General features: G+C 38.0%; 1 protein-coding gene across 43 annotated transcripts in view; it reads left to right on the top strand.

Moving 5' to 3' along the window:
• ank2b (ankyrin 2b, neuronal) overlaps window positions 1-26,263 on the top strand; it is a 150,553-nt gene that overhangs the window by 65,283 nt on the left and 59,007 nt on the right. For 31 of the 43 annotated variants that reach the window (XM_084108689.1, XM_084108692.1, XM_084108701.1 and 28 more), the window contains exons 2-12: window positions 7,382-7,483; window positions 12,808-12,906; window positions 15,025-15,123; window positions 15,201-15,299; window positions 16,937-17,122; window positions 19,983-20,006; window positions 22,850-22,948; window positions 24,380-24,478; window positions 25,132-25,230; window positions 25,843-26,040; window positions 26,118-26,216. In XM_084108689.1, coding sequence (XP_083964815.1) covers window positions 7,382-7,483; window positions 12,808-12,906; window positions 15,025-15,123; window positions 15,201-15,299; window positions 16,937-17,122; window positions 19,983-20,006; window positions 22,850-22,948; window positions 24,380-24,478; window positions 25,132-25,230; window positions 25,843-26,040; window positions 26,118-26,216 — 1,203 coding nt within the window. Of the gene's footprint in view, window positions 1-7,381; window positions 7,484-12,575; window positions 12,713-12,807; window positions 12,907-15,024; window positions 15,124-15,200; window positions 15,300-16,936; window positions 17,123-19,982; window positions 20,007-22,849; window positions 22,949-24,379; window positions 24,479-25,131; window positions 25,231-25,842; window positions 26,041-26,117; window positions 26,217-26,263 lie in introns of those variants that run through there. The other 12 variants (XM_084108717.1, XM_084108702.1, XM_084108730.1 and 9 more) reach the window with 2 other exon arrangements.

Here is a 26,263-nt window from a genome sequence, read left to right as displayed (position 1 = left end):
TTCAAACAGTGGAAACCAGGAGTCAAGTCTACGTCGATATTAAAACAAATCAGACAAAAAGTGTGTGAAGTTTACCCACGCAAGTCATAAGCAAGATAAACCACTTCTTTCGACCAATGCAACATCATTTGATTTATAGCAGCAACATCTCTTTTGCGGCCACTAAAACAAGCAATGGCTGATCAGATTTGACCGAGCTCTATATGGAGGAGGACAGGGTGAAAATGACCGCAAACACCACAACTTGAGCATGAAATAAAATGGAAGAAACCATAGGTAGGTGACGCAACAAAACCTTCACTAGACCGGGAGCAAAATTTACAATCCTCTTAAAAGATGTCAAGGCCAACAACAAAACCATCTGAAAATCTGAGGCTGACTCGAGTGGTTTAAATGGAAACCCTGTAAACCTTCTTGGACTATATAAGAGTAGATCGCAAGCGAGAACATGTGCATGAATTCAGATTCACTCCCACAAATACTGGCAACACAACACTTTTCTGAGGGTTTATTATCACTCCGTTGGAATCTGAAAGCCCTTTATAAACGTTTGGATTGTGAAAGCATTGACGCATGGAGTATGAATGAGAAGAATGTTGTTCAAGACACAGTCACACACAAGTCAGACAGAGTCAGAGAAACACAGTGGTACTGACAGAACAGAGTCTAAAGGACAGCAAGGGTGAAGGCAAATCTGCTTCTGCCCTCAGTTTCCATGCCATTTAATCAGGAACGGCCCTCCAGGCCTGCCGGTCAGCGGATCCCAGTGTTTCCAAGGGGAAGCCGGCCTGTCTCACTTGTCAACTACAGCATTGTTGAAAAGCCTTGACTGAGAAGCAGGAGCACTCATGTGTAAGAGCTGTGTGTTTGGTGGTACAAAGCACCATATCCCTTGAAGAGATCACCTACACCTGCAGCACAACAATGGTTTGTAACGATCAATGACTTGTCAATCAAGGCCAAAGTCACCTTGCAGGGCTTAGATGGCAATGTAGGAGCCAAAGACGGTGAGAAATAAGCAGCAAGCGTCTCTTTAACTGCCTGAAACTGTGGAGAAGACAGAGGCAGCCGGGTTAGTAATCCGTGCCAAAAAGGGTTGTTTCCAGGACCTTGAAATCTGGCCAGCTCATACAAGTCCAGCTTTTACTTGTTCATGACACGTGAAACGACAAGCTAGAGATTTCCTGACCGCTTGGGGAAGAGTGTCTGGGACGACCACCGGCAGTGACGAGACATAAGGAGATCAACAATGCTGAAGAGTTTTCCGGCTCGGACACAGATGGTCAACGGATGCGCTGCACGTCATCCAGCGAGAGCAAGAGAGAAAGGGAAAAATCTGTTGGCTCGCTCTCCCATATTCTCGAGCTCATCATCATGGCAGATAACCAGTCTTCCCGAAGAAGAGAAATCTGAGGAGTGATGGCACGGGTCCTTTTGAGTCGCTGTGATTCTGATACGCCATCAGTCAATGAACTGGCATGATTCTACACAGGCTTTAGCCAATCGTCACACCTGGAGGGTGTTTCTGTCAGATACTGACGTAGCATCAAGTGAACCTATGAAAGGGAACCATATCCATAGAGAGCAGAACCATATATCGCTGCAAAAACTAATTATTAAATGAGTATGTGTGTCTGTGTCATTGTGTTTATAGTGTTGCCTCTTAAAGTCCCCCTGTAGTCAATAATCGTGTTCCTTAAAACTCATCTTTGATTACCAAAATGACATATTTAAATGTTTAAAATGCCTTAAAATATCTTGAATGTAACTCGACACCTTTGCCTCATTTAGTATGCGCGGTTCTATGAATATGCAAATGAGCCCCGCCTCCACTCACTCACTCAGCTCAGAGATCCACTGGTTGACGATCACACGTTGATCTGATTGGTTACAAGGTAGTTTGTGACGTCAGAAACACCAGCGATTTCAAAGCGTGTTTTTGAGACTGTCTTTGGTTCACTGCAGTTTTAAGGAGGAAATACTCAGCAATGGTGTCGACTTATGAACTTACACATGGTTTGTCTTAAAGCATATTAAAAACACCACATAGACACATAAACAACATTAAACACTGGATTTTCACCCCAGGGGGACTTTAACCTGCGAACTGTGACATTCCTGTCCTCCCTCGAGCTGTAAGTCAGCATGATTAATAAAGCACTGCAGAAACTGCTGCTGTACACAACTCTATTCTCATGACTTTGTTTTCTGCCCTTGAGAGCTGCAGAGAAACGATCAAATCAATTCTACAAGTCTGTATAAGATTTTATTTATGTAGGCCTTTACACAAGATATTTTTTAAAAGAAGCCTTACAGAAAATAATTACATAAATTCCTGCATTTCATTTAGCATTTAGCAACTCAAAGAAACTACTTAAATACATTTGTCTGTAAACCATAAGCGAGAAAGCCAAAAGCCACTGTGATTAGGAATGAAAACCTCCATAAGGTATTAGTAGAGGTTAAAACAAAACAAGTGTAAATGTAGTACAAGTCGTCTATATGTTAGGTACACTTGTTGTACAAGTAGGTGACATAAATTGTAATTACATAAGTAAATTGGTGAAACCACATTGCACTTGTACACATGGATATTTATAAAAACAAAACAACAGTGCTTCATTACATTCTCTTTCTGTAAGTACAGCTGAGTTTTTGTAAACTGAGTTGGATATTTTGATTTGCTCTTTCAGAAGACGCTCATTTTCGTCTTTCTGTGTTTTGAATGAATGTGTTTGTTCTGAAATCTCATGGTTTACAGTGTGTTGTGCTAAAAACAACATTTGTTTCAATCATTTACCAAACAATTCACATTTAAGTAGCTATGATGTTATGTTAGAACATAATTCATACATAAATGTATTTATTCTTCTGTCTAGACTACCAGAAGTCTAAGTCTCACCAAAGACATTAGATAAACAAAGACGCTGCACTCATATTACTATGAATGGGAGAAAGTGCAACGTAAAATAAGCCCCGCCTTCTAAATAAAAGAGCCAATCACCAATTGGTTAAGTCAGTGCAATCTAGCTCTTTAACTAGCTTAACCAGTAACTAGTTTACCAGCCTTACCAGACAGATCATGCAGGTTACCTAGACTGACCAGTTAAGATTTGTTAGTGAACTGCTTGTCTATAGTGGAAAACTAGTTGGATCGTGGGAATGTGGCTGAAATAGTAAATGTTTCTTGACAGACAGGAAGGTTTGTTGTGTGGTTTCACAGAAGGGTCGATCTGCCGGTCTCCTTGGTTACTGGGCTGGGATGAGAATGTTTCTAGCTTTACTTGTCATGGGATACTGAATTATTCATAAATCCTTCACACAGAGCATGGATTAAAGCAGAGAAGCTCTCTGTGAATGAATGTTTGATGCTCTACAAGGCAAACAGTGATCCTTTGACTTGTGTCATTTGTTTGTTGGCTTTTATGATGGTCGGGGTCGGCAAGTCTTCAATCGCATCTTATTTTGACATCTTATCATCTTATCTTATCTTTAGTTTGGCGCACTTATCTCTCTAATGAATAGGACTTTAATCTTTTCATTAATGCATTAAAGTTACAGGATTTAGTGGATGAATCACTGTTATACCTTGCACCTCAATCAGCAATATTTTCCTTGTTAAAACCCCTCTAGCTGGTTTTAATGGGTTCAATCTGGTCCAACATAGTCATGTATGGTCATTAGCTAGTCCAAGTTGGTTTAGGTGTTCGATTAGGTGGACCATCAGTCATTAGTGACCTGGATGAGCTTGATCAAGGAACTCCAGGTTGAGGACAAGTTAAGCTGACTGGCAACCATTGGTTGTGAGGTACTTTCAATAGATTTTAAAGGAATGGTGCCAATTTGGAAATGTTAAAATACTCAACTCAAACAATAAAATCTTGCATTTACCGTAACCTGAATATCCAAGGATCAGCATTCTCCCCTAAAAGTGTGAGTTGTAGAGACTTGAAACTTTGAGGGATGGTAAAACCCACCCCATCTATAACGTCACCAAGGCTCGCCCCAATCGAACCAAAACTAGTCCTTGGATCTTTCTGCCCATCAGAACCAAACCAGTGCAGAAAGTTTGTCAATAATTATCGGGAATTGTTGAAATTTCGATTCACGACCGCACCAAAACATTCAATTTTTTTTACTAAAACTGCTATCCCTCTTGAATGGAATGATATCATTTCACCAAACTCTGTACACCTATGTATGGGGCGATTGGCCACTTGGTGGCGCTATAAATATAAAAACAAAAAAATAAAACGAAAACGGCTATAGCTTCGCAACAGTCAGTCTGATTGACTTGAAAACTGGCATGCGGTGTCTTTGTCCAAGGTGTCTGGATTGTCTATGAGGACATTCGCCTATCTCGAAAAACATGGCCGCCGCTGGCCAATACAGTTCGAGCGGCTGTCAGACAAGATTAACAGAGGCCGATCGGATCGAGACTGGGTGTGCCTGTTTGACTCACAGGCCCTAGAAGGGTTTTTCATGGATTGTATATCACTGTATTTTCTCAAATGCCCATGACATTCACACCATTTGGTGCATCATCTGGGTATTTGAAGTGCCGTTTTTCTGTTTGGATCTTTCCATAGTATAGCAGAGTATAGTACACATGTATACAAATAGGGCTTGCCTACTGTGTTTTCCAGTGTTCTGACAAAAGGGACATTCTCATTTTAGAGACCGTTCTATTGGATAAATATTTGTATACACCTCGCAATAAAGTTCATCAATGGCCCTGTTTACAGCTGGTATTAAGATACGTTTTGGTCATTTGGCTTTTTATAACTGTATCATATATCCATTTTAATAACTTTTATAACTGTTGTTATAAAAGATTTTCCTTTCTTTTATTTTGTGATTCATTTCTGTAAAGCACTTTGAATTGCCATAGTGTATGAAATGTGCTATATAAATAAACTTGCCTTGGTCACTCGGGTCACAAGTGGACGCCACTAAACACAGGTGTAAACGGGCTCTATTATGTTTTGTGCTTGTCCACTTTCCTCCACTTCCAGAGGGATTGCTTTCGTAGTGTAGACGCTCATGTGGTCGAATGTGTTCAAACAGCCACTAAAGACCGTCTACTGACCAAACGCTTACACATTATGGGAAGTGCGCTAGACAGATGTGATTTAAACTTTGGCTGAAGATTAAAAATGCACCAATCACAATGTTCTCTCTCCATTCCTGATTTCTAACACACACTCACAGCGTTCGGCTGGTCTTGCGTCTGTCAGAGCAGAAACTAAAGCTGATGCTTTCCGTATGTTTTTCCGTTGTCTCCGGTCGTGTTCATATGTAAATTGCGCAAGCTTATTTAGTCCATTAGATCAAAAGATCTGAAAAAAAACCATACATTTACCCTCCTATAGACCCTAATCTCAAAGAAATCAGGTCAGAAGTGGTAAAAGAGTCGGATTAAAACACCAGGTGTAAATATGGACCCTATCTTGCACCCAGCCCAATTGACTTTGTACAGCGACGCATGTATCATTCCTATTTTGCACCCGACGCACAGCGGACTTTTCCCTCCACAGACGCACGTCGGTAAATTAGGGAATGAACTTGCGTTCCCGGGAGCGGTTCAGTGAAAAGAGGAGGCGTGTTCCGGCGCAAACGTTCCCTGGTGCTATTTTGCAGGTTTAGAAAACAATTCCGCCACAGACCAGGAGAAACCTCGTCTAAAGTCAGTGGCGCGTTATTCAGATGCTATTTTAAGGGCGCATGCTTGGCCATAATGTAGCGTGTGCACAACACACACTTTGCTTATCTCATCTACACAGAAGCAGCAGTTTTCATTTTTGCAAACCATACATTATTACAAGGAAAAATATTCCACACGAGGGAAATCATTGTGGTGTCCATGAAGATGTGAAAAAATAGGCATAAATCTAGCTTACACATTTACCCAAATTATCATACGCCTGTTTAACCGAAGCTAATCTGGGTGTGTTTCTCCATCCCCAACGTCACTTCTCTGTGTTTTACGGCCCTGACGAGAACGTCGGTCTCCTCGGCTGTGAACCGCTCCTGGCGTGCGTCTGGCAAATCCGCCGTTATAATAGCAATCCGCCATGGAACAAACAAGAGTCATTTATCCCGCCGGTATAATAGCAACAGCGCCCGCACAAAGTTACTTGCGTTTCAGATCGTTAAAATAGGGCCCTATGTCTCCGTCGTCCACTTGTGATCCGATCGACCAAAACACATCAGCTGTAAACAGGTCCAATGTCATCAATATTTTGGTCTTTTTTTCTTAGTAGATAAAAGCATTTATAATATCTGCAAAAAGTTCATTAAATAGTCTAACTTTCAGCAGTGCTCTAACATACAGATAATAATAATAGCACTTAAATCTAAAATCCACAAAGTTCAGCATTTGATTGATTTCAAGGGATCTTTAAGCATTTGATCAAATGAATCATGTGGTTAAAGATTATAAATGTATACACCCGCCTGAAAGCACTGTTACATCAAAGCAAACAACATTTCGTATATGAAGAGAAATCTCTCTCAGCACGCACCCAACTCTCCCGAGTGTTATCCCGAGATACCTCCTCTATCCAGGGATCTTAAACAGGGACCGGCTCAGTGTAAGACAGACAGAAGAGACTCTTCAGACACAAACATGTTACATCACTCTCAGATCTGACAGGAGAGACGAGTTATACGACATTTTGTATAGTATACAGTTACAGTTTCTGTATTAATCACAAAGCATCCTAATTTCCACACTTGTATTCAACTTTTTGTGCTTTAGATTCCGCCCCACTTCTTCAACGCCGTCGGTCCGAGAAGTATTTTTTCCATTCCATAGGGATTTAAAAAAAGTCATTATAAGCAATGAACCAAACAAACCCAGCTATGAGGAGAATCACAGCGTTACAAACTTTGATTTGAAGCAAGAAAGTATTTGAAAATCAAGTAGTAAACAGTGCAATAATCAGTATTCGTTCTGAACACAGTGATATTCATTTCGAAGTATTATGATTTAGGATATATTCATTCTAATCTCACACATTATTTAGTATGAATAGTGTGCATAACACACTCAGCCAAAAATGCATGTACTTCTGTAACCATTTTTGCTTATAAACACGCACACACACACACACACACACACACACACACACACACACACACACACACACACTGTTCTTCACTCATCATCAGCGCTTTAAAGGATTTCTGCTGAGGTATTAATGGCGCACTGCAGTTTTATAGAGCTTGCAAAGTGTTTTTTCATCAACCTGGTCTCAGCGTTGTGCCGTTCAGGCCTTGTTCATCTGTTTATATGGAACAGTATCAGTAAACTCTAGTCATGTAGAGATAAACTGAACGATGTCCACCTGTACTGATGATGATGTTCTTCTTTCTCCAGTCGGACAGCAACACCAGTTTCCTTCGGGCCGCGAGAGCTGGGAATATCGACAAGGTTGTGGAGTTCCTGAAGACTGGAGTCGACATCAGCACTTGTAATCAGGTGCGTGTAAAATCTGTCAAAATCACACAGAAATGGGAACTGGTTTCCTACGGGAATTTCTAACACAGAGTAAAGGTCTAGTGTGGGAAAAGCATCATCAGAAGTGATGTTCGGAGGGGATACTTGTTTTTAAAGACCCTACAAGTTCAATCAAACCATCAAAATATAAGACAATATTTTAAATATGAGGGAAGACCAAAACACTAAACTTGGTGTTTATCTGATAAAGTTATTTGGCACAAACTAAAGCTACAGGTTTTATTTGTCTATGAAAAAGCAAAGCAAAGTGAACATAACCAGTTATTAATATTTCATTGGTTCTCTCTTGTTTTTGCATGTGCTCATCATCATTTCTGTGTATGACAGCCTGGACAAAACTTATGTCGCACAATTTGGCATGTTTCATTATCACAAATAAATAAATCGACTCCAAGCACAACTACACAATATGATTACTAAATTCTCATTTTAATAATTTTAATAAAGTTAAATTAATAAATTCCCAGGCCGGACGTGACATCTGGACACTACTATATGAGTACATTTCACTGGCTGTAACTCCTGTAGTTCCTGGGACTTTGTTTTTCATGTTGCAGTCATATTATAATATGATCAATCATATTAAAGATATTATTTGTTATGTACAGCCATAAACACTAGCAGTGTCACATTCACCGTCTGTCTTCCTCATCTGTGTGTGCACTACACTTCCCATCATCCTCCTTGGCACACCTGCACACCTGCACTCTATCAGCCATCATCATCATCACCTGCACTCCCTCGTTAACAAGCCCTATATATTCAGCACTCTCCCTTCACTCCTCGTCTGGTCTTGTCTATACATGTCATTCCATGACACAGACTCTCTTCATTACCTACCTGCATACCTACCGTTCCCGATCATCTTCAGTCCATCTTCAGTCCATCTTCAGTCCATCTTCAGTCCATCTTCAGTCCATCTTCAGTCCATCTTCAGTCCATCTTCAGTCCATCTTCAGTCCATCTTCAGTCCATCTTCAGTCCATCTTCAGTCCATCTTCAGTCCATCTTCAGTCCATCTTCAGTCCATCTTCAGTCCATCTTCAGTCCATCTTCAGTCCATCTTCAGTCCATCTTCAGTCCATCTTCAGTCCATCTTCAGTCCATCTTCAGTCCATCTTCAGTCCATCTTCAGTCCATCTTCAGTCCATCTTCAGTCCATCTTCAGTCCATCTTCAGTCCATCTTCAGTCCATCTTCAGTCCATCTTCAGTCCATCTTCAGTCCATCTTCAGTCCATCTTCAGTCCATCTTCAGTCCATCTTCAGTCCATCTTCAGTCCATCTTCAGTCCATCTATCTGCAAGAGAAAGAGACTTTGTTATCATTCAGTTAAGCTTCATCCAATTATCTACTTCCTGTTTACTCACCTTTCACGCTGTGTCCGATCCATTCTGCTATTAAAATATCAAACTTACCTTCTTGCCTGCTTCGTTTGTACGAAACCTGACAAGCAGGGAAGTTTGCTCAGTACAGATTGCTCCGTAACTACAATCTGAATTAATATTTTTCAGAGTTGCTTCTACATTTGATTTTACGTTTAATTTAATGTAATTATTTCTGGTAATTATTTGAGAAACCCCCCACCCTGTAATAGAGATTGTGTACTTACTTTGGCAAACCAGTATTTCCAGACAAAGTGCTTCCACTGCAGTCGACTGGAGTTTAAATTAAGTGGATTTTGTGTAGATTATTAGATTAAAAAGACATTTTTAACCTTTTACAGATAGACCTCTAAATAGAACAAACACGCAAAAACTGGGTCACTGCAACCATTCTCACAAACATTTTCTAAAGCAAATGTGTAATATATTGTGCGAGTGCTTTGTTTACGCAAAAAAAACCCAACACATTTTGTACCACTTTATTTACAAAATATTAATATCCAACGCTCGTTCACGAGTCACATGGATTACTTTAATGATGTCTTTACTACCTTTCTGGGCCTTGAAAGTGGTAGTTGCGTAGCTTGTCAATGGAGGGACAGAAATATCTCAGATTTGATCAAAAACACCTTCATTTGTGTTCCGAAGATGAACGAAAGTCTTACGGGTTTGGAACGGCATAAGATTACAATCTACCAATGATCACGCAACAACTTATGCTGTTTTATCTTCCATGTTGTTGAACCAAATGTTGACTCTACACTATTTCATGCCTCTGGTTTCTCGGTGCTTCGTCACACACTCGTGTGTTTGCTGCTATTTCAGGAGCTCCGTTATCAAGTGCCTTCCTCGTGCTAAGCTAGTTAACAGCTCTGCTATGGCAACAGTGTGTGTGTAGTGTGTATACAACACACACATGGACCATTCGCTCTGTGGTATCAAATGTCCTTTGGCTTTCTCCTTTGGCTAGCATGTTGTTTAGGTTAGCATAGTAGATGGTGTTGTTAGGTTGACCTTGACCCCACCAGTCAAAGCAGTCAATCAGGCGACATAACTCGCTGCTTAACTACCGTGGTAAACTCAGCAATGGTGTCGACTTATGAATTTACACATGGTTTGTCTTAAAGCATATTAAAAACACCACATAGACACATAAACAACATGTTTAACACATAAGCAACATGTATATATCCAGTCTTATATAACCTTTTGTTCTGCAGTTTTGAAGACTGATTGCATCCGCACAAACTGAAGACATCAGAAAATATTACATAGTTAAGGCTGTGTTTCAGGGGTCTGGAATATTGAGATATCTGTGAACGCTCCCAAACAGAGCTTTTAAGACAAGAATTAGCACGTGAAAAGCCTTTCATAAAGGGCAACGACAGCCAGATATTAATATCTCAGTGAAAGCTGTTCTGTCATTGAGCTGACAGTCTCTCTGAACAGGCTTGAGTGAACCCATTGATTATCAGTTTAATCGAGTAAAAATTGTAATGGAGTTTTTCCCAAAATGTGCTTCAGTTTCTATTCATAAACAGAATTTTATTTCATAACTGTTCACCTCCATAGAATGTTCCCTAGATGCTAAAATCTTTGTTTTAAATGTAAAACATATTAGATTTTTCATAACCATACCGATACATATTTGCATATTCATGTGCAGAACTGATATTTATTGTTTTTATTTCTATTTTGGACACAATGATAACAACAGCACTGAACAAACGGTCTTATTTAACACTTTTGTCAACACTGTGATATCTGTAGTTTCACTCCCTCCTTTTTTTTGCATACAAAACAAAACACTCCACCAATAAACAGAAAGAGTGCAAAAAAAGTGTCTTTTTTAAGTAAAAGATTTGATCAGGCAAACAAACAGGTAATAAATAAAGCAGCATGTAGAAATAATAAAAAAAAGTGTAAGATATTCTAAAACGTCCAAAAATATATAATTTTTTTATTAATTTTGCTAATTATTAATTTGCGAATTAAGGGAGGCAAGTTACTTTACCTGTGAACACAAAACTCCTGTATTTATCAGTGAATCCGATATTACAAATCCGATAACCGATTATGGAAACAAAACGTAAAAATCAAAAAGAAAAATATCAGTAAACCGATTATCGGGAGTACTTAAAAAATAAAAAATGTTTTGGTCATGTGATCGCAGTCAGTCGTTCTGAAAAGACATTCTGTGATCCAGGAGTTCAAACGGTTCATTTCATCCTTTTCATTTTATTTGTTGAATCACACTTTATTTTTGTGATGCAGAAACCAAATCTCTATTAACAACCCTAAAAAATAAACATAACAAAATCTATAATAATAATTGTATCTTTATATATTTCAGCGCTATTTGCTTGTTTGTTGTTGTATTTGTTTGTTAAATGTAATAATCGGGTAAAATGTCTCAATAAATTGTTAAAATAACACAATGAAAGTTTTGGTCCCCATTGACTTTCACTGTGAACAGTATGGACAAAAACAATAGAAACAATAGATAAATGTCTTGTCCTGCGGAAGAAAGAAAGCCGTACAGGTTTGGGCGAGTAAGTGATGACAGAGTTTTTATTTTTGAGTGAAGTGACATGAAAACAAACTGTTGTTTTAGATGAGCGATAATTGTACATTTATATTTATCACTTCTGTACACACTTTAAACAAATTGTATTGGGCAGGACTGTTTAAATATCACAAACTATATTTGTAATTTGGTCCAATATTAGAGAAGGGTGGCGTAAGACGAGCTAGTTGTAAGTTGAGCCGAGCGCTGGGTCTAGAGACCGTTTGCAGTGTTTACATGATATATTCAATTACTCGTCATTCGGCTCGGCGTATGATTGAGAGGAGCACATGGGGAAAGTGTCAAAGTCCCCCTGTGGTGAAACTACAGCGTTTAATGTTGTTTATGTGTCTATGTGGGTTTTTTAATATGCTTTAAGACAAACATGTGTAAATTCATAAGTCGACACCATTGCTGAGTATTTCCTCCTTAAAACTGCAGTGAACCAAAGACAGTCTCAAAAACACGCTTTGAAATCGCTGGTGTTTCTGACGTCACAAACTACCTTGTAACCAATCAGATCAACGTGTGATCGTCAACCAGATGCAGTGAGTGAGTGGAGGCGGGGCTCATTTGCATATTCATAGAACCATGCATACTAAATGAGGCAAGGGTGTCGAGTTACATTCAAGATATTTTAAGGCATGAAGACATTTTTTTTCAAGGAAAAAACTTTTAAATATGTAATTTTGGTGATTGAATGAGTTTTAAGCAGAAAATGATTGACTACAGGGCGACTTTAAATGTTTTTTTATGCATGTTCAAGTAATTACTTCATATTCACTACATACTTACATTTGTGTTATTTTCTAGTTTATGCTTTTCTATTAATATAAAACATGGATATAATATACAATAGTAATAAAGAATGGGTAGGTATGTCCACAGGTAGTCCATCTCTAAATAATGACACAATGAAAGCATGCTGCGTTTTCCAGATTAGGTTTTGGAAAGCGAGTCGCAGAAAGTAAGACTTCGAACTGCATCAGTGATTGGCTGCCAAAGATCCACATGTGATTTTAAGATTGCACTGACCTTTAAAGAAGCCAGCATTAGATATTGCCTGTTAGCTTGCAACACTCCTGTACTATTTAATACCTCTCTATAAAACACACTTCGGAGACTGAACATTGCTCTGACAGACATTTAGCAGGATAAACCTGACATTCAACAACTTTTGGGACATTTAACTCTTCTTAATAAGCAATCTCAAAGACGTTACCTTGGGAATGGATGAGGAGGTATTCTTCAGTCTTCTTTCCCCTGTCGCATTGCTTCCATTTTCTGCTTGGTTTGGTCGAGAATGACTAGTTTGTTCTGTCTCTGACCTCCACAGAATGGCCTCAACGCTTTGCACTTGGCAGCGAAGGAAGGACACATGGATCTGGTCCAGGAGCTGCTGGAAAGAGGATCTCCGGTTGATTCGGCTACTAAGGTAAAGTTCCTCGAGGAAAACATGAATGGAGCTGCTGGAAAGGGTTGCAGAGCTCTTTAATGTTACACGGTTTGTACAAGGTGCTTAAAAAGCTTGAAGTGCTTGAGTTTGACTTTCTGAAATTTAAGTCCTGGATATTTATGAAAAGGTACTTGAAAAGCACTTGAATTATTGAAAGACAATATATGTGAAATTAGTGTTTAATTTTATCGATAAAACAATCTTTTCACACAAAATGAATGCTTTAGCCCATCTGATATAGATATAGAGCCATTTAACATGGATATGAGAATGATATTGCTCATAAATATCCACATATATGATACAGCTTTCAAGTTTCAAGTTTAAGTTTCGATATCTTTGTTATAGTATCATTTCAATGGTTAAAGTCATTGAATCTGCTGCACTTTATTTTTGTTTATCTATTTACCTTTTTTAGAATTTGAAAGATAATAAAGATATTGTTTGATGAGTGAGATCTCTGATTGAAGTCCTTGAAAACCCAAAAAGTAGTGCTTGAAAAGTCCTTGAAAGTCCTGGAATTTCATTTTACAGTACCTGTATGAAGTGTGAGTCTGGCCAAAGCGAACAAAACTTGAGCCCAGTGTTAGATCCAGTAGTATAATCCTGCAATACCGAGTTTTAAAACCACATTTTTAGGTTTCTTTGCCAACTCTACTCCAACAGAGCAGACCTGATTCAAATCTGAAACAAACAGGTCGAAAGACTAGACCCACTGTAATGATTCAGTGTTTAATTTGGTAACACTTTGTTTCGATGTCAACTTATTCTACTAACCCGAACCCAAACCGTACAGTCTATTAATACTCTAATTACAGTTAAGGTCCTGTTTTTCGCATCCGTAGCAATTTGAGAGGTGTTTTGATAATTCAGAGCCACCGTACAAGTGAACGCCAAAATCAAGAACTGTTCAGGATCGATTGGTTCACGGAAATTGTTGGTCTTCTTTTTAATATGTGGCTCCAGCATTGCTAGCAAAGCATCAAACTGAGCCACTGACATCCTGAAGTAAACTTTGAATCTCTCGGGATAATCCCGCAGCGAACTCTCCTTCCTCTCTACACAATCTCAGGATTGGATGAACCCAACATTTCCTCTTTCTTTTTCTCTTTTTAAGAAGAGAGAGTACAACAAAATCATCCTAACTGCTTGAAGACGCCATTTTGTATTGTTTTGCGTTTATTTCTGCAATGGATTAATTAATACATTTTTAGGATGACAAATACGGACTTAGTGTGCAAGGACCTTTAGTTGACATGCAGTTGACAAGTCACTAATAGATAGTAGAATATCTAAAGTGGACCATCGAAATAAAGTGTTATCTTTAATTCTTGATATATTTCCATCATATTTTTAACGTAAGAGCGGGCGTGACCAGCTTCCAGTGTCAGTCACTTCCAGTTATTTTAGCTTTTTTTTCCATTATTTTGTTCATTATGCTGCTTGAAGTTACAAACTGGTATTTGTTATCTTATCATTTTGATTTATTATCATAATCATAAACACACTAGGTTGTATTACATTAAACTTTTACTGCTTTCCTCTCAATAACAAGATAAACACAACAAAAATGACAGCGGTGAGAAAACAGCAGTTCAGAAAGCATGTGATCATAGAGCTCTGCGATTCGGCACTAGTAACGTCATGTTTATTTATACAGCACTTTATACAATAGGCTGTTTAAAATCAAGCAGCTTTACAGTATTAAACCTCGACGAACTGAACAGAAGAAATGAACCGGAGAAGATTTCCTCGTCAAAGAAGGCGGAGCCTCAGAGCCACACCCACCTATTACATCATCACCACACGGACCAATGAGAGTTTGAATATGTTTACCAACGAGAGAGAACTTTTCTGGATAGTTGGCTTTGATAAGCTGTTTCAAACCCTCCAAACGAACTTAAGTTTGGTCTGATTTTGATCAAAATGACGTCAAGTTCGTTCTTTGATTCCGCTTAAAGTACATTAGGGACTTCAGGGACTTCAAGTTCCTGAATCCAGTTGTAATGTTGTGGGAAGTAGACGTGTAGACACTTTGTAAAAGAGCAATGTCTGAGCGATCTGCTCAAATGATGATAGTGTTTGTTTGTCTGACAGAAAGGAAACACAGCTCTCCACATCGCTTCACTAGCAGGACAAGGAGAAGTCGTGAAGCTCCTGGTCAAGAGGGGAGCTGACATTAATTCACAATCTCAGGTAGGAACAAGTCTGACGTTTATCCATCCAAAAGTGCTCAATATAACAACAACCATTAAAAATCTGTGCTTCCACAGAATGGATTCACTCCCCTGTACATGGCTTCCCAAGAAAACCACTTAGATGTGGTGCGATATCTTCTGGAGAATGGTGGAAACCAGAGCACCGCAACAGAGGTAAAGTGCATTTAAAATCGTAGCATGGCAGTATTGCAAAAGTATGACTTTAACTTTATATATTTCTCACTATCATTGCAACTAGCTATGCGTACTAACAGCTAAAAGCATTTGCGTTCACATATGTTTTAGGCTTAAAGGCTCATTAGGATTGGAAAATAACCCTATCGTAATCAAGAAGTTGGGTATAAATTCTTGTAACATAATGGCTGATTTAAAAGATTTCATTGGTCATGTCAATCACAGTGCGGATTGTCTACATAATGCTGAAACAAATACTAATCAATCCATAATATTTCTCAACTCGGAACTAGAGATGCACCGATATGAAAATTTTGTCCGAAACCGATAACCGATAATTCTTTATATCTGAAAGCCGATAACCGATATATTGGCCGATAAATCTAAATCCAAATTTTTATATAATTTTTGAGAGCCTGATTACAAAAACAAAAGTCTCACCATTAAAATCCACATCCCAAACACACAATTATAATGTTCTCATGATAATTTTATGTAGCCGATATGACAGACTTGCGCTGCACATGTTGCGCTTTACTGTATTTTCCTTTTTTGAAGTGATTCCAATCATATTTCAAGCAACTCAAAACCATCATGTTGAACAGTCGCATCTGAAGCGTCTCAGCTGAAGGAAATAATACATTATTTATCGGCAAATTTTCTTATCTGTCGATACCGATAACATTAAAAATAAACATATATCGTCCGATACCGATATGGTGGCCGATATATTGTGCATCCCTACTCAAAACTAAACAAGTCTAAACTTTTCTTGACAAGTGTTGACCAATGAAATCAACAATGGCCAGATAGTTCACCCAAAAATTAGAATTCTTAAGTTTTTCCAAGCCTGTATGAGTTTCTTAACACAAAAGAAGATATTTTGAAGAATGTTGGTAACCAGACAGTTGACGGCTGCCATTGAGTATTTATTTTTCCTACTCTGAAAGTCAATGACTTCCATCAACTGTTTGATTACCAACAGCTTTTTGAAACCTTATTTTTCTACGAGTATGTGAGTATGTCAGGATCAGGGTTTGAAATGAACACCCGATTGCGGGTAAAAATCAAATGTGGCGAGTAACGCTGTCAAATCATGAGCCAGTTTGGCGTGTTATTATGTTTACTCACTTTTCTGGGGAAGTTCGTGTAAGACAAATCTGTTCAGATTTAGCACAAATACTGATCATCATGATATATTAAATACAGCATATTGTGCAGAATCTGCTCATATCTGGCTTACTTGAACACACACGTCACTACGCAACAAATAACGGCACGCTTGTTCATTTGCATTGAAGCAATAGCGAAGATTAAAAAGCATTTGGTTTACAGAAAAGACTGTTATTTTCCAACATCGTACACTTTCTTTGTACTGTATTGATCTGTCCACCTAAAACAGATTTTTGGTGAAAAGGATGAGGATGAAAGAGGAAGGAAATGCTGGATGTAGTTAATCTGGTTCATTTCTTTTATTTTTTGACTAGTAGAAGTTCTGAATGGCCAGTAACTTAAAATTTATTAGCCAAATTTGCTGGTGAGTGCAAAAGTTGATTTCAAACCCCGGTCAGGATTATTGGCGTAATGCAAGGTTTTCCCCATATGTGATTTTGCAGGATGGCTTCACTCCTCTCGCTATCGCCCTCCAGCAAGGCCATAACCAGGTGGTGTCCATTCTCCTGGAGAACGACACGAAGGGTAAAGTACGTCTGCCTGCCCTTCACATCGCGGCCCGGAAAGACGACACCAAATCTGCGGCTCTCCTGCTCCAGAACGACCACAATGCAGACGTTCAGTCCAAGGTAAATATGGCGGAACAGAAATATATACAGAAAAGCATTTTAATTTGGATGTGTTGATGGATTATGAGCAGGGCTTGACATTAACATTAAATGCGTGTGTATTTCAGCAGTGGCGTGTAACACAGTCACTCCTACCAGACACTTTGGCGGGTTGAATTTGATATAATATACATTTTTCAATAGTATTTTAAAAAGGCATCTGAAATAATAAACTAAGTGCAATATAGTGTTGTCAAAAATATAGTTTTTTCCATACATATCGATACTGAAATATCTGAAACTCTTCCGCAGAATAGATACACAGTGCAATCTCTCTAATCTCTCCGGCAGCTGAATGAATCTTGTTGGTGTTACAGGGCTTGAATTTCGGCGAGGGATTGCATGTATTGAGCATCATTTTACTCATTCCTGCAGATTTTGCGGCACAAGTATATTGGCTATATAAAACAGTATAATGGATCCGTGTGTCAGGTCTTAAAGTGACAGCAGCCTAATAAACCTGCTGCCAAATTATGAGATAATATTAAAAATATCTCTATGGCAGTTTTCCCCATGGTATCGATATCAAAATTGTTGCCAGTGGAAAAGCGGAGTGGCTCGTAACTTTGGAAAACCACTAGTCACAGTGGCTGGTGAGCAGAAAAGTGAATGTCAAGCCCTGATTATGAGTAATGACAGTGAGTGTGATGTGGATCAATCGATCAGTCAATGCTGGAACTGAATGATTTTATGGCGTTTGGTTCTTGTAACGTGTTCATTCTTCTTTACTGATCTGAAAGAAGACTCAAGCTTAAAAGTGCATAGTTTGAAGGGCATCCGAAGTCAGTTTTGCAAGTGACTGCAGTTTGAATCACACATTCAGAACAGAGTATAACTGGTATTTTAATTAAAACAGCTTTAAATGTTCAAATAAATAGTAGTTTTTGTTAAAGGATTAGTTCACTTCAGGATTAACATTTCCTGATCATTTACTCTCCCCACGTCATCCACGATGTTCATGTCTTTCTTTCTTCAGTGGAAAAGAAATGAAGGTTTTTGAGGAAAACATTCCAGGATTTTTTTTTTTTGGACCTTCGACCCGTTGGACCCCATTGAAGTCACTATATGGAGAAAAATCCTGGAGTGTTTTCCTCAAAAACCTTCATTTCTTTTCCACTGAAGAAAGAAAGACGTGAACATTGTGGATGACGTGGGGAGAGTAAATTATCAGGAAATGTTAATCCTGAAGTGAACTAATCCTTTAGGCTTATAGTTAGGACCAAAAGTCATTATTGGAATCAGAATCATTTGACACTGTAAGATTCGAAGCCCTGCTCTGCATGCACAGATGGTTTAAAGATTCGGCATCTTGTCAGTGTTCTTGCGTGTGCTCGTGTGTGTGTGTGTGTGTGTGTGTGACTTGCAGTGGTTTCAGGATGAAATCTTCTGTCTGTGTTTCTCTCTCCAGTGTAAATGTGCCTGTGTCCTGTGTTCCCATCCCGACGCTATCCGGGTCTCACTCTTTTATCTACTTTCCCATTCCATGTTTAACAGTTGTAAAAACATTCCCTCTTCTTAGTGTGTATCATAACTCAATGCTCTGTCTGTACAGAAACAGCATGCTCTTGCCTGAAAGTGTGCATGCGTATCTGACGTGTGTTTGCGTGTGTTTTATCGGGGAAATGCTAGTTTACAGAGGTATTTATTTTTCTTTAAACACGGCCAATTTTGACTGTAAGTACTGTCTTCGTTTTAGTTCAAAGAAAAAGCGTTCAGAATGTACGTATACCAGTTTTAGTTTGAAAGAACCAAAATAGTTGTTCAAAGATTCAATCAAACAGAATTTTAGACATTTGATATCTTATATGCAATATGAAATGATAATATTTATGTATAACTGTTATCAACATTGGCAAGTTTCCGTTCATACTTAATATCTTACCTATAGATGCCTGTAAATATATTTAATATTTAGTTATGAGATAGTTAAAGGTGTAATTTTGTTTTAGATGCAGCCAGTGTTGGGAAAAGTTACTTCTAAAAGTAATGCGTTACAATATTGAAAAAGTAACTAATTGCATTACTTAGTTACTTTTATGGAAAGTAAAGCGTTACATTACTTTTGCATTACTTTTTCTCACCTGGGCTGGGCTTGTTTGTTTGTTTTATAACAACAATAATACAACATCTATTTTTGGCACACTCCTAAAGTGAAATGAATAAGCCTCAGGCTGAACGAAATGCAGCTTTTTTTGTTTGGGACACAGAAGAAGAAAGTTCAACACTCTTCAAAAAAAAAAGAAAAAAAAAGAGATGTTCATCTGAAGTCATGTTTGCTTATTCCTATGGTTGAATTGGATCATCGAAAGTCAGCAGCAAAGACATTGGCTAATAAAGTGAGATTAAATGCATAAAGTACATTTGTATTATTCTACATATTTAAGTATTGCAGGTTTGCGTAATATTCTGAGTTTGCATTTCACTGTTTTTATTCATTTGAGTAAATGCCTGCATTACTTGAAAAAGTAATCTGATTACTTTACTTATGTTACTTGTAATACGTTTCCCCAAACACTGGATTCACACGAAGATTGCGACTGTAAAATTCTGCGTTCACAAGTGTATTTGTTACAAGGGTTTATTTATTCTGCAACCGAAAGTGTTAATAGGAGGGATTACTGAAATAACGTGATTTGAGTGGTCATGTGACCTCATACCATTCGTCATGTGAGTTTAGAACAGCTTTAAGAGTGGTTTGCTCGTGTCAGGCCTCGGAGAAAAATGAAGACCTCTTGCTTTTGCATGCCGCCGCCGCCTCTGAGAACATGTGTTTGAGTGAAATATAACACACCTATTTCCTTCCCTGTCTTTGCTGCAACAGATGATGGTCAATAGGACAACTGAGGTAGAGATATTTATCTAGTTCCTGATTTTATGGAAAATAAGCTATTGATTTATTGAATTCATATCTGGTCCACTTTTTGGCATGAAGAATTGAGTTTTTCTGTTCTTTAACTTCTCAGCATTTTTAGTTCTTTTGGACCTTTGCATGGCTGTCTAGTCCCATCACAGCATCATCCAGAAGCCTTTGCATATGTCATGTCACACATTCCAGTTTTATTTATTTAATAGCTTGAATGAGAATGTTTTTAAGATATATCTGGTGTCGTGATTGATGATGATGATGATGTTTAATTTACACATATGGAGCTGTTCTAATCAGAGATGGGCTGAAGACTCAATAGTCCAGACAGTGTCTATCCTCTCAACATCTATAATCCTCTTCATAATGAATTAATATTTCAGCCTTTACCGATAGCCGCTTTTAATCTGCGAGGGCACTTTAACATATCAACTGTTTCAATGCAAAACTACTGCATGCTCACATGAGCTGAAATGTTCATGCTATGTAGTTTGTAAGTGCTACATGCAAATATCAAAGATATATGTATGTATATATATATATATATATATATATATATATGTATATAATTATTTTTATTTTTTATTTTTTTATGTCCATTGTCTTAAAGGGGCTATATGTAAGAATTTGCATGTATTAATCGCTTTTTTTTAATGCCGATGTGTGAACAGCTTTTAACGAAACTTTGAAAACGAGACCTTCCCTGACTTCCTGGGTTGTCTATGAAAGCCTGTAGACCTAAACCTATTTTTATGTGAAGGACTTGAAAGTTTTTGCCTGGATAATCTAAAGCCTCTCTTCCCTTCAACGACACATGAAACTAATGCTTATACAATGTTCAGGAAAACACCAGAAGAGCCATTCTTTACTGTAATGTCAGTGTCATGCAAAGAAAAGGGATTCATTCAAACTATAGTCTGTTCTATATTAACATTGTTAACGAACACTGTTCGAAATAAATGACCAGCGGTATTAACTAGCGGTGGGAATCTTTTGGTACCTCACGATTCAATTCAAATCGATTCTTGAGGTCATGAGTCGATTCAAAAACAATTCTCGATTTTAAATCAAATTTTGATTCGATATGTGCATAGATTTGATTGAAGTTTACTGTTTTGTGTTACTTTTCTTTTTTGACTGCGGTAGACATTTTAATAGGTCTAGAAGAAGAAAAAAAATCCTACTGAATTAAATGTGAACCTTGAAATTTATTTAGTTTTTCTTCCCATTTTAGTCAACCCAATACACACATGTCCTTTAAGCGGACTACAATCATTACACACAGTCTTCTGTAATAAAGCAAGGCAGAAAGTGTATTTTAATTTTGATTACATTAAAGAAGTGTGAAGTTAAATAAGTGTAACACTTTAGAAAATCGATTTTTGAAATTTGTGAATCGATTCAAATCGTTAGAAGATAGAATTGCTATTCATATATGAATAGATTTTTCCCCGCTAGTATTAACAGTAAACCGCTGGTCCCATATTTCAAACTTATTTTTACCCCTAAGCAAAGAATAAAAAGATAGTATATTGGGGCTTTGAATCACGCTCAGTCTCTTACGAGTGCAATGCAGTTCGCTTAATGGCCACCGGTGTCGCTAATAACAAGCGTTTCTGAATTCTACATATAGCCCCTATAAAGTTATGTTGAAAAATAGATTAATCAGTGCACAACACGACACTGTCCTATATTGGCTTTGCTTGCTGCCTATTGAAACACACACAAGCCTAGAGAAGCCAGTCACATGCGCATTTATTTCATTACTGTAAAGGTCAAGTGGCATGAATCTGCCTTTGACTCCCAGCATGCATTAGTGTGATTGCATTAAGCTCTTTAATAATATTGCCTGTGCTAAAATGCGTTAAGATGGATTCCAACATCCATACATCCAACAGATAATGTTCTTAAACTGTTGTAGCATTATCATGTATTATGATGTTTAGATATGATTATGCATTTTATAGATATTAAATATTGATGGAATAATTGTCATAGACAATGCTAACTGCACAATGCAATATTATAAAAGTATATTCAAAATCAAGTTTAAGATAGTGAGTCGTCTTTAAAATTATGAGCGCTCTCAGATTTCTATTTGTTTATGAATTATACGTAAGGTTTTAATGTAAATAATCCACTGCACGGCATGCTGCATCGCATATTTGATTTTGCACCAGCTTTGAACGTGTCACACAGTCAATATATTCTTCACACTTTTGTAAATGATGTTTTCACATTAAATCGGACCGTGACTTTCAGAATGGGAAGGTAAGGCAAGAATTTCACATATTCAAACTCCTCTACAATCTTTACCTTCTTATAGTCCAGACATGATTTTATTACGGATATGATCTATATACTGCACTTTTTATGTTTCCTTTGGTGTTCTTCTTCTTTGATTATGATTATCCCTTTTTTCTTCATTGTATTAAAACAGTATGTCGTCTGAAATGTTTGTCTTTATCTCATGTTCTGTTAATCTTTAACGACTTATGAGTTCATTTATTTGTCGTTTTTGTCATATTTTTCTGTTTGCATGCCTGTGTCTAGGAGTTTGACCTCTCTTACTGTTTATATGTGTGTTTATATGTTAGTCATCAAGGTTTCTTTCCAGAAGCCTTCATACGGGCCTATAGCCCCCTTCGAGGCACAATGCGCTCATCAGATTCATTAATACGTTCATGTTGAGACTGCTGCATGCTAATGCAGTCTATTAGAGCAAGATAAAGTCATGACGTGGCTCTGACGCATCGCAGGAATGTTGACGGACAGCTCATGTGTTTTGTTATGTGCCCCGCCCCCTTTTTTGATTGTTTTTGCAGAGTGGATTCACGCCGCTGCATATTGCCGCTCACTATGGAAACGTGAATGTGGCGACGCTGTTGCTCAATCGAGGCGCCGCCGTGGACTTCACTGCACGGGTCCGTCTTTAGAAACATGTTAAACATGCTAACAATGTGCTAAATTATGCTAGCAACAAGTTAAAACATGCTAGCCATGTGTGAAATCATAGAAACATGCTATCAACATGCTAAATCACGCTAACAACATGCTAAAACATGCACGCAATGTGTTAAATAATGCTAAAAACATGTTAGCAATGTGTTAAATCAAGCTAACAACATGTTAAAACACGTTAACAATGTGGTACATCATGTTAGAAACATGTTAACAATGTGCTAAATAATGTTAACCATGTGTGGAATCATAGAAACAGGCTTTCAACATGTTAAATCATGCTAACAAAATGCTAAAACATGCAAGTAATGTGTTAAATCATGCTAAAAACATGCTAGTCATGTGTGAAATCATGCTAAAACATGCACGCAATGTGTAAAATCATAGAAACATGCTATCAGCATTCTAAAACAATGTGTTAAAACACGTTAGCAATGTGGTACATCATGTTAGAAACATATTAACAATGTGCTAAATTATTCTAGCCATGTGTGAAATCATAGAAACAGGCTTTCAAAATGCTAAATAATGCTAACAACATGCTAAAACATGCAAGTAATTGTTAAATAATGCTAAAAACATGCTAGCAATGCATTAAATCAAACTGACAACATGTTAAAACACATTGTGTTGGTATGTGGTATATGTGGTTCATGTTAGAAACATTGAAACATAGAACAATGTGCTAAATAATGCTAGCAACAAGTTAAAACATGCTAGCCATGTGTGAAATCATAGAAACATTATATCAACATGCTAAATTACGTTAACAACATGCTAAAACATGCACGCAATGTTAAATAGTGCTAAAACATGCTAACATGCTATCAGCATGTTAAATCATGTTAACAACATGCTAAAATATGCAAGCAATGTGTTAAATCATGCTAAAAACATGTTAGCAATGTGTTAAATAAAGCTAACATGTGCTAAATCATTTTAGCAACATGTTAAAATGTGCTAGAAATGTGTTAAATCATGTTAGCAACATGTTAAAACGTGCTAGCAATGTGTTAAATCATGTTAGCAACATGTTAAAACATGCTAGCAATGTGTTAAATCAGGCTAGTATCATGTTAAAACATGCTAGCAATGTGTTAAATTATGTTAGCAACATGCTAAAACATGTTATCAATGTGTGAATCATGTTAAACAGGTTATAACAGATTATTAAACATGTTAATAATGTGTGAAAATATGCTAACAACTTGCTAAAACTTCTTAGAACATGTTAATAACATTTTATTGACTCGTTTGAGTAAAATCTTCAAACAATTTCAGTTATTTCAAACTTTCGGACAAGGCTTTGTCAAGCCAACATCAAAGTTTTTAATTTAATCGTATATAATTTGTATTTAATAATATTGTTTTTATTTTTTATTTTTTCTAAACAGAATGGGATCACGCCACTACATGTTGCATCCAAAAGAGGAAACACTAATATGGTTCTTCTGCTGTTGGACAGAGGGGCTCAGATTGATGCCAAAACAAGGGTCAGTAATAACTTTATTTTTATAGTTTTGTACATATACGCATAATCGAGGCGGTTAGCAGTCAGACATGAGAGAGGAAGAGCAGGGGAACACTGTGTGTGTGTGTGTGTGTGTGTGTGTGTGTGTGTTTGCGTGTTCATGTGTGTTTGTATGTTTGTATGTTTGTGTGTGTGTGTGTGTGTGTGTGTGTGTGAGTGTGTTTGCGTGTTCATGTGTGTTTGTATGTTTGTGTGTGTGTGTGTGTGTGTGTGTGTGTGTGTGTGTGTGTGTGTGTATGTGTGTTCTGATTAAAGCTATGACCGGCTGTGTTGTTGTTCAGATTTTGACTGCAGTGTGGAGTCCATCTGGCTGTGTTCTATGCCTTTCTTCTGCAGTCTCTCTCCTGCAGTGTCTGATGCATCATCCCACACACACACACACACACACACACACACACACACCTCACACTCTGCTGTTTCTGACTCCAGCAGTGTTTTTTCCGTGCTATGATCAATAATGACTGCAGAGTATAAGAGACACAGGAGAGAGACTGTGGTTGAGTGTGTATATGATATAGCATATGTTTGTGTGAGGTGTTTAAAGTCCCAAAGTGCTTTGTAATGAAATGACTGAAGCGACCTGAAGGTGTGTGTGTGTGTGTGTGTGTGTTGCAGGATGGCCTCACTCCTCTACACTGCGCAGCGAGAAGTGGACACGACACCGCAGTGGAGCTCTTGTTGGAGAGAGGAGCGCCTATGCTGGCCAGGACCAAGGTACACTTTTACATCATTTAGGTAGTCTTTTACATAATCTTTTAATATAAGATCATAATAAATATAAACTCTGCAAACGAACTATACTAACTATTTTTGGACATAACTTAGTGTGAACTTGTCCGCTCAAGCGCAAGAAGACGTGAAAGAGAGCTCAGTTTAGTATTCGCACGCTGTCTTCGGATGCTTTTTACATTTAAAAATGTTAGCATATACTCGCCAACGCTGATTTCTACTCGCATATGGCGCTTGGTGAGTGTTTTAGGACCTGGTTTCTTTATATTATAATGTTCCCTAACGCTTTCCAACAACAGTTTACTTTTCTCTCTTCTTAAAGTTTCAAGGTTCAAACCCCAGATCAATGATAAAGTGATTTCTCTCCCTGAAACTGACACACATGCAAGTCAACTGTTTATGTTCACTTTAGACATAATCGACTATGTTTACCAGGATACTCGCTATTTTTTTTACATACTGTAACAGTGTGAATTTGTCGGCTCAAGCGCAAGAAGACGTGAAAGAGAGTTCAGTTTAGTGTTCGCAAGATCAACGATACAGTGATTTCTCTCTTTCTTTCTTTTTCTGCCCATTCCCCCTGTTTTACCTGTGTAGAACGGTTTATCTCCGCTCCACATGGCAGCGCAGGGTGATCATGTGGAGTGTGTCAAACACCTGCTCCAGCACAAGGCGCCTGTTGATGATGTCACGCTGGACTACCTGACCGCTCTCCATGTTGCCGCCCACTGTGGACACTACCGAGTGACCAAACTACTACTGGACAAGAGAGCCAACCCGAATGCTCGAGCATTGGTACACGCGTTCTGGTTACTGTGAGGCTTGTGTCCTCTATAAAGCTTTTTATAATCTTTCACCTTGTATCTTTTCAGAACGGTTTCACTCCTCTACACATCGCCTGTAAGAAGAACAGAGTCAAAGTGATGGAGCTCTTGATCAAGTATGGAGCGTTCATTCAAGCCATCACTGAGGTACGAGCACAGAAACACACACTCCACAGAAGAACAGCGTTTTAGCA

This window comes from Abramis brama (assembly GCF_963993115.1).
Source record: "Abramis brama genome assembly, chromosome: 3".
In the NCBI taxonomy this organism is placed as follows: Eukaryota; Metazoa; Chordata; class Actinopteri; order Cypriniformes; family Leuciscidae; genus Abramis; species Abramis brama.
Note: the sequence above shows the minus strand (reverse complement) of the source record. Positions and strands in the feature narration are given on the sequence as shown.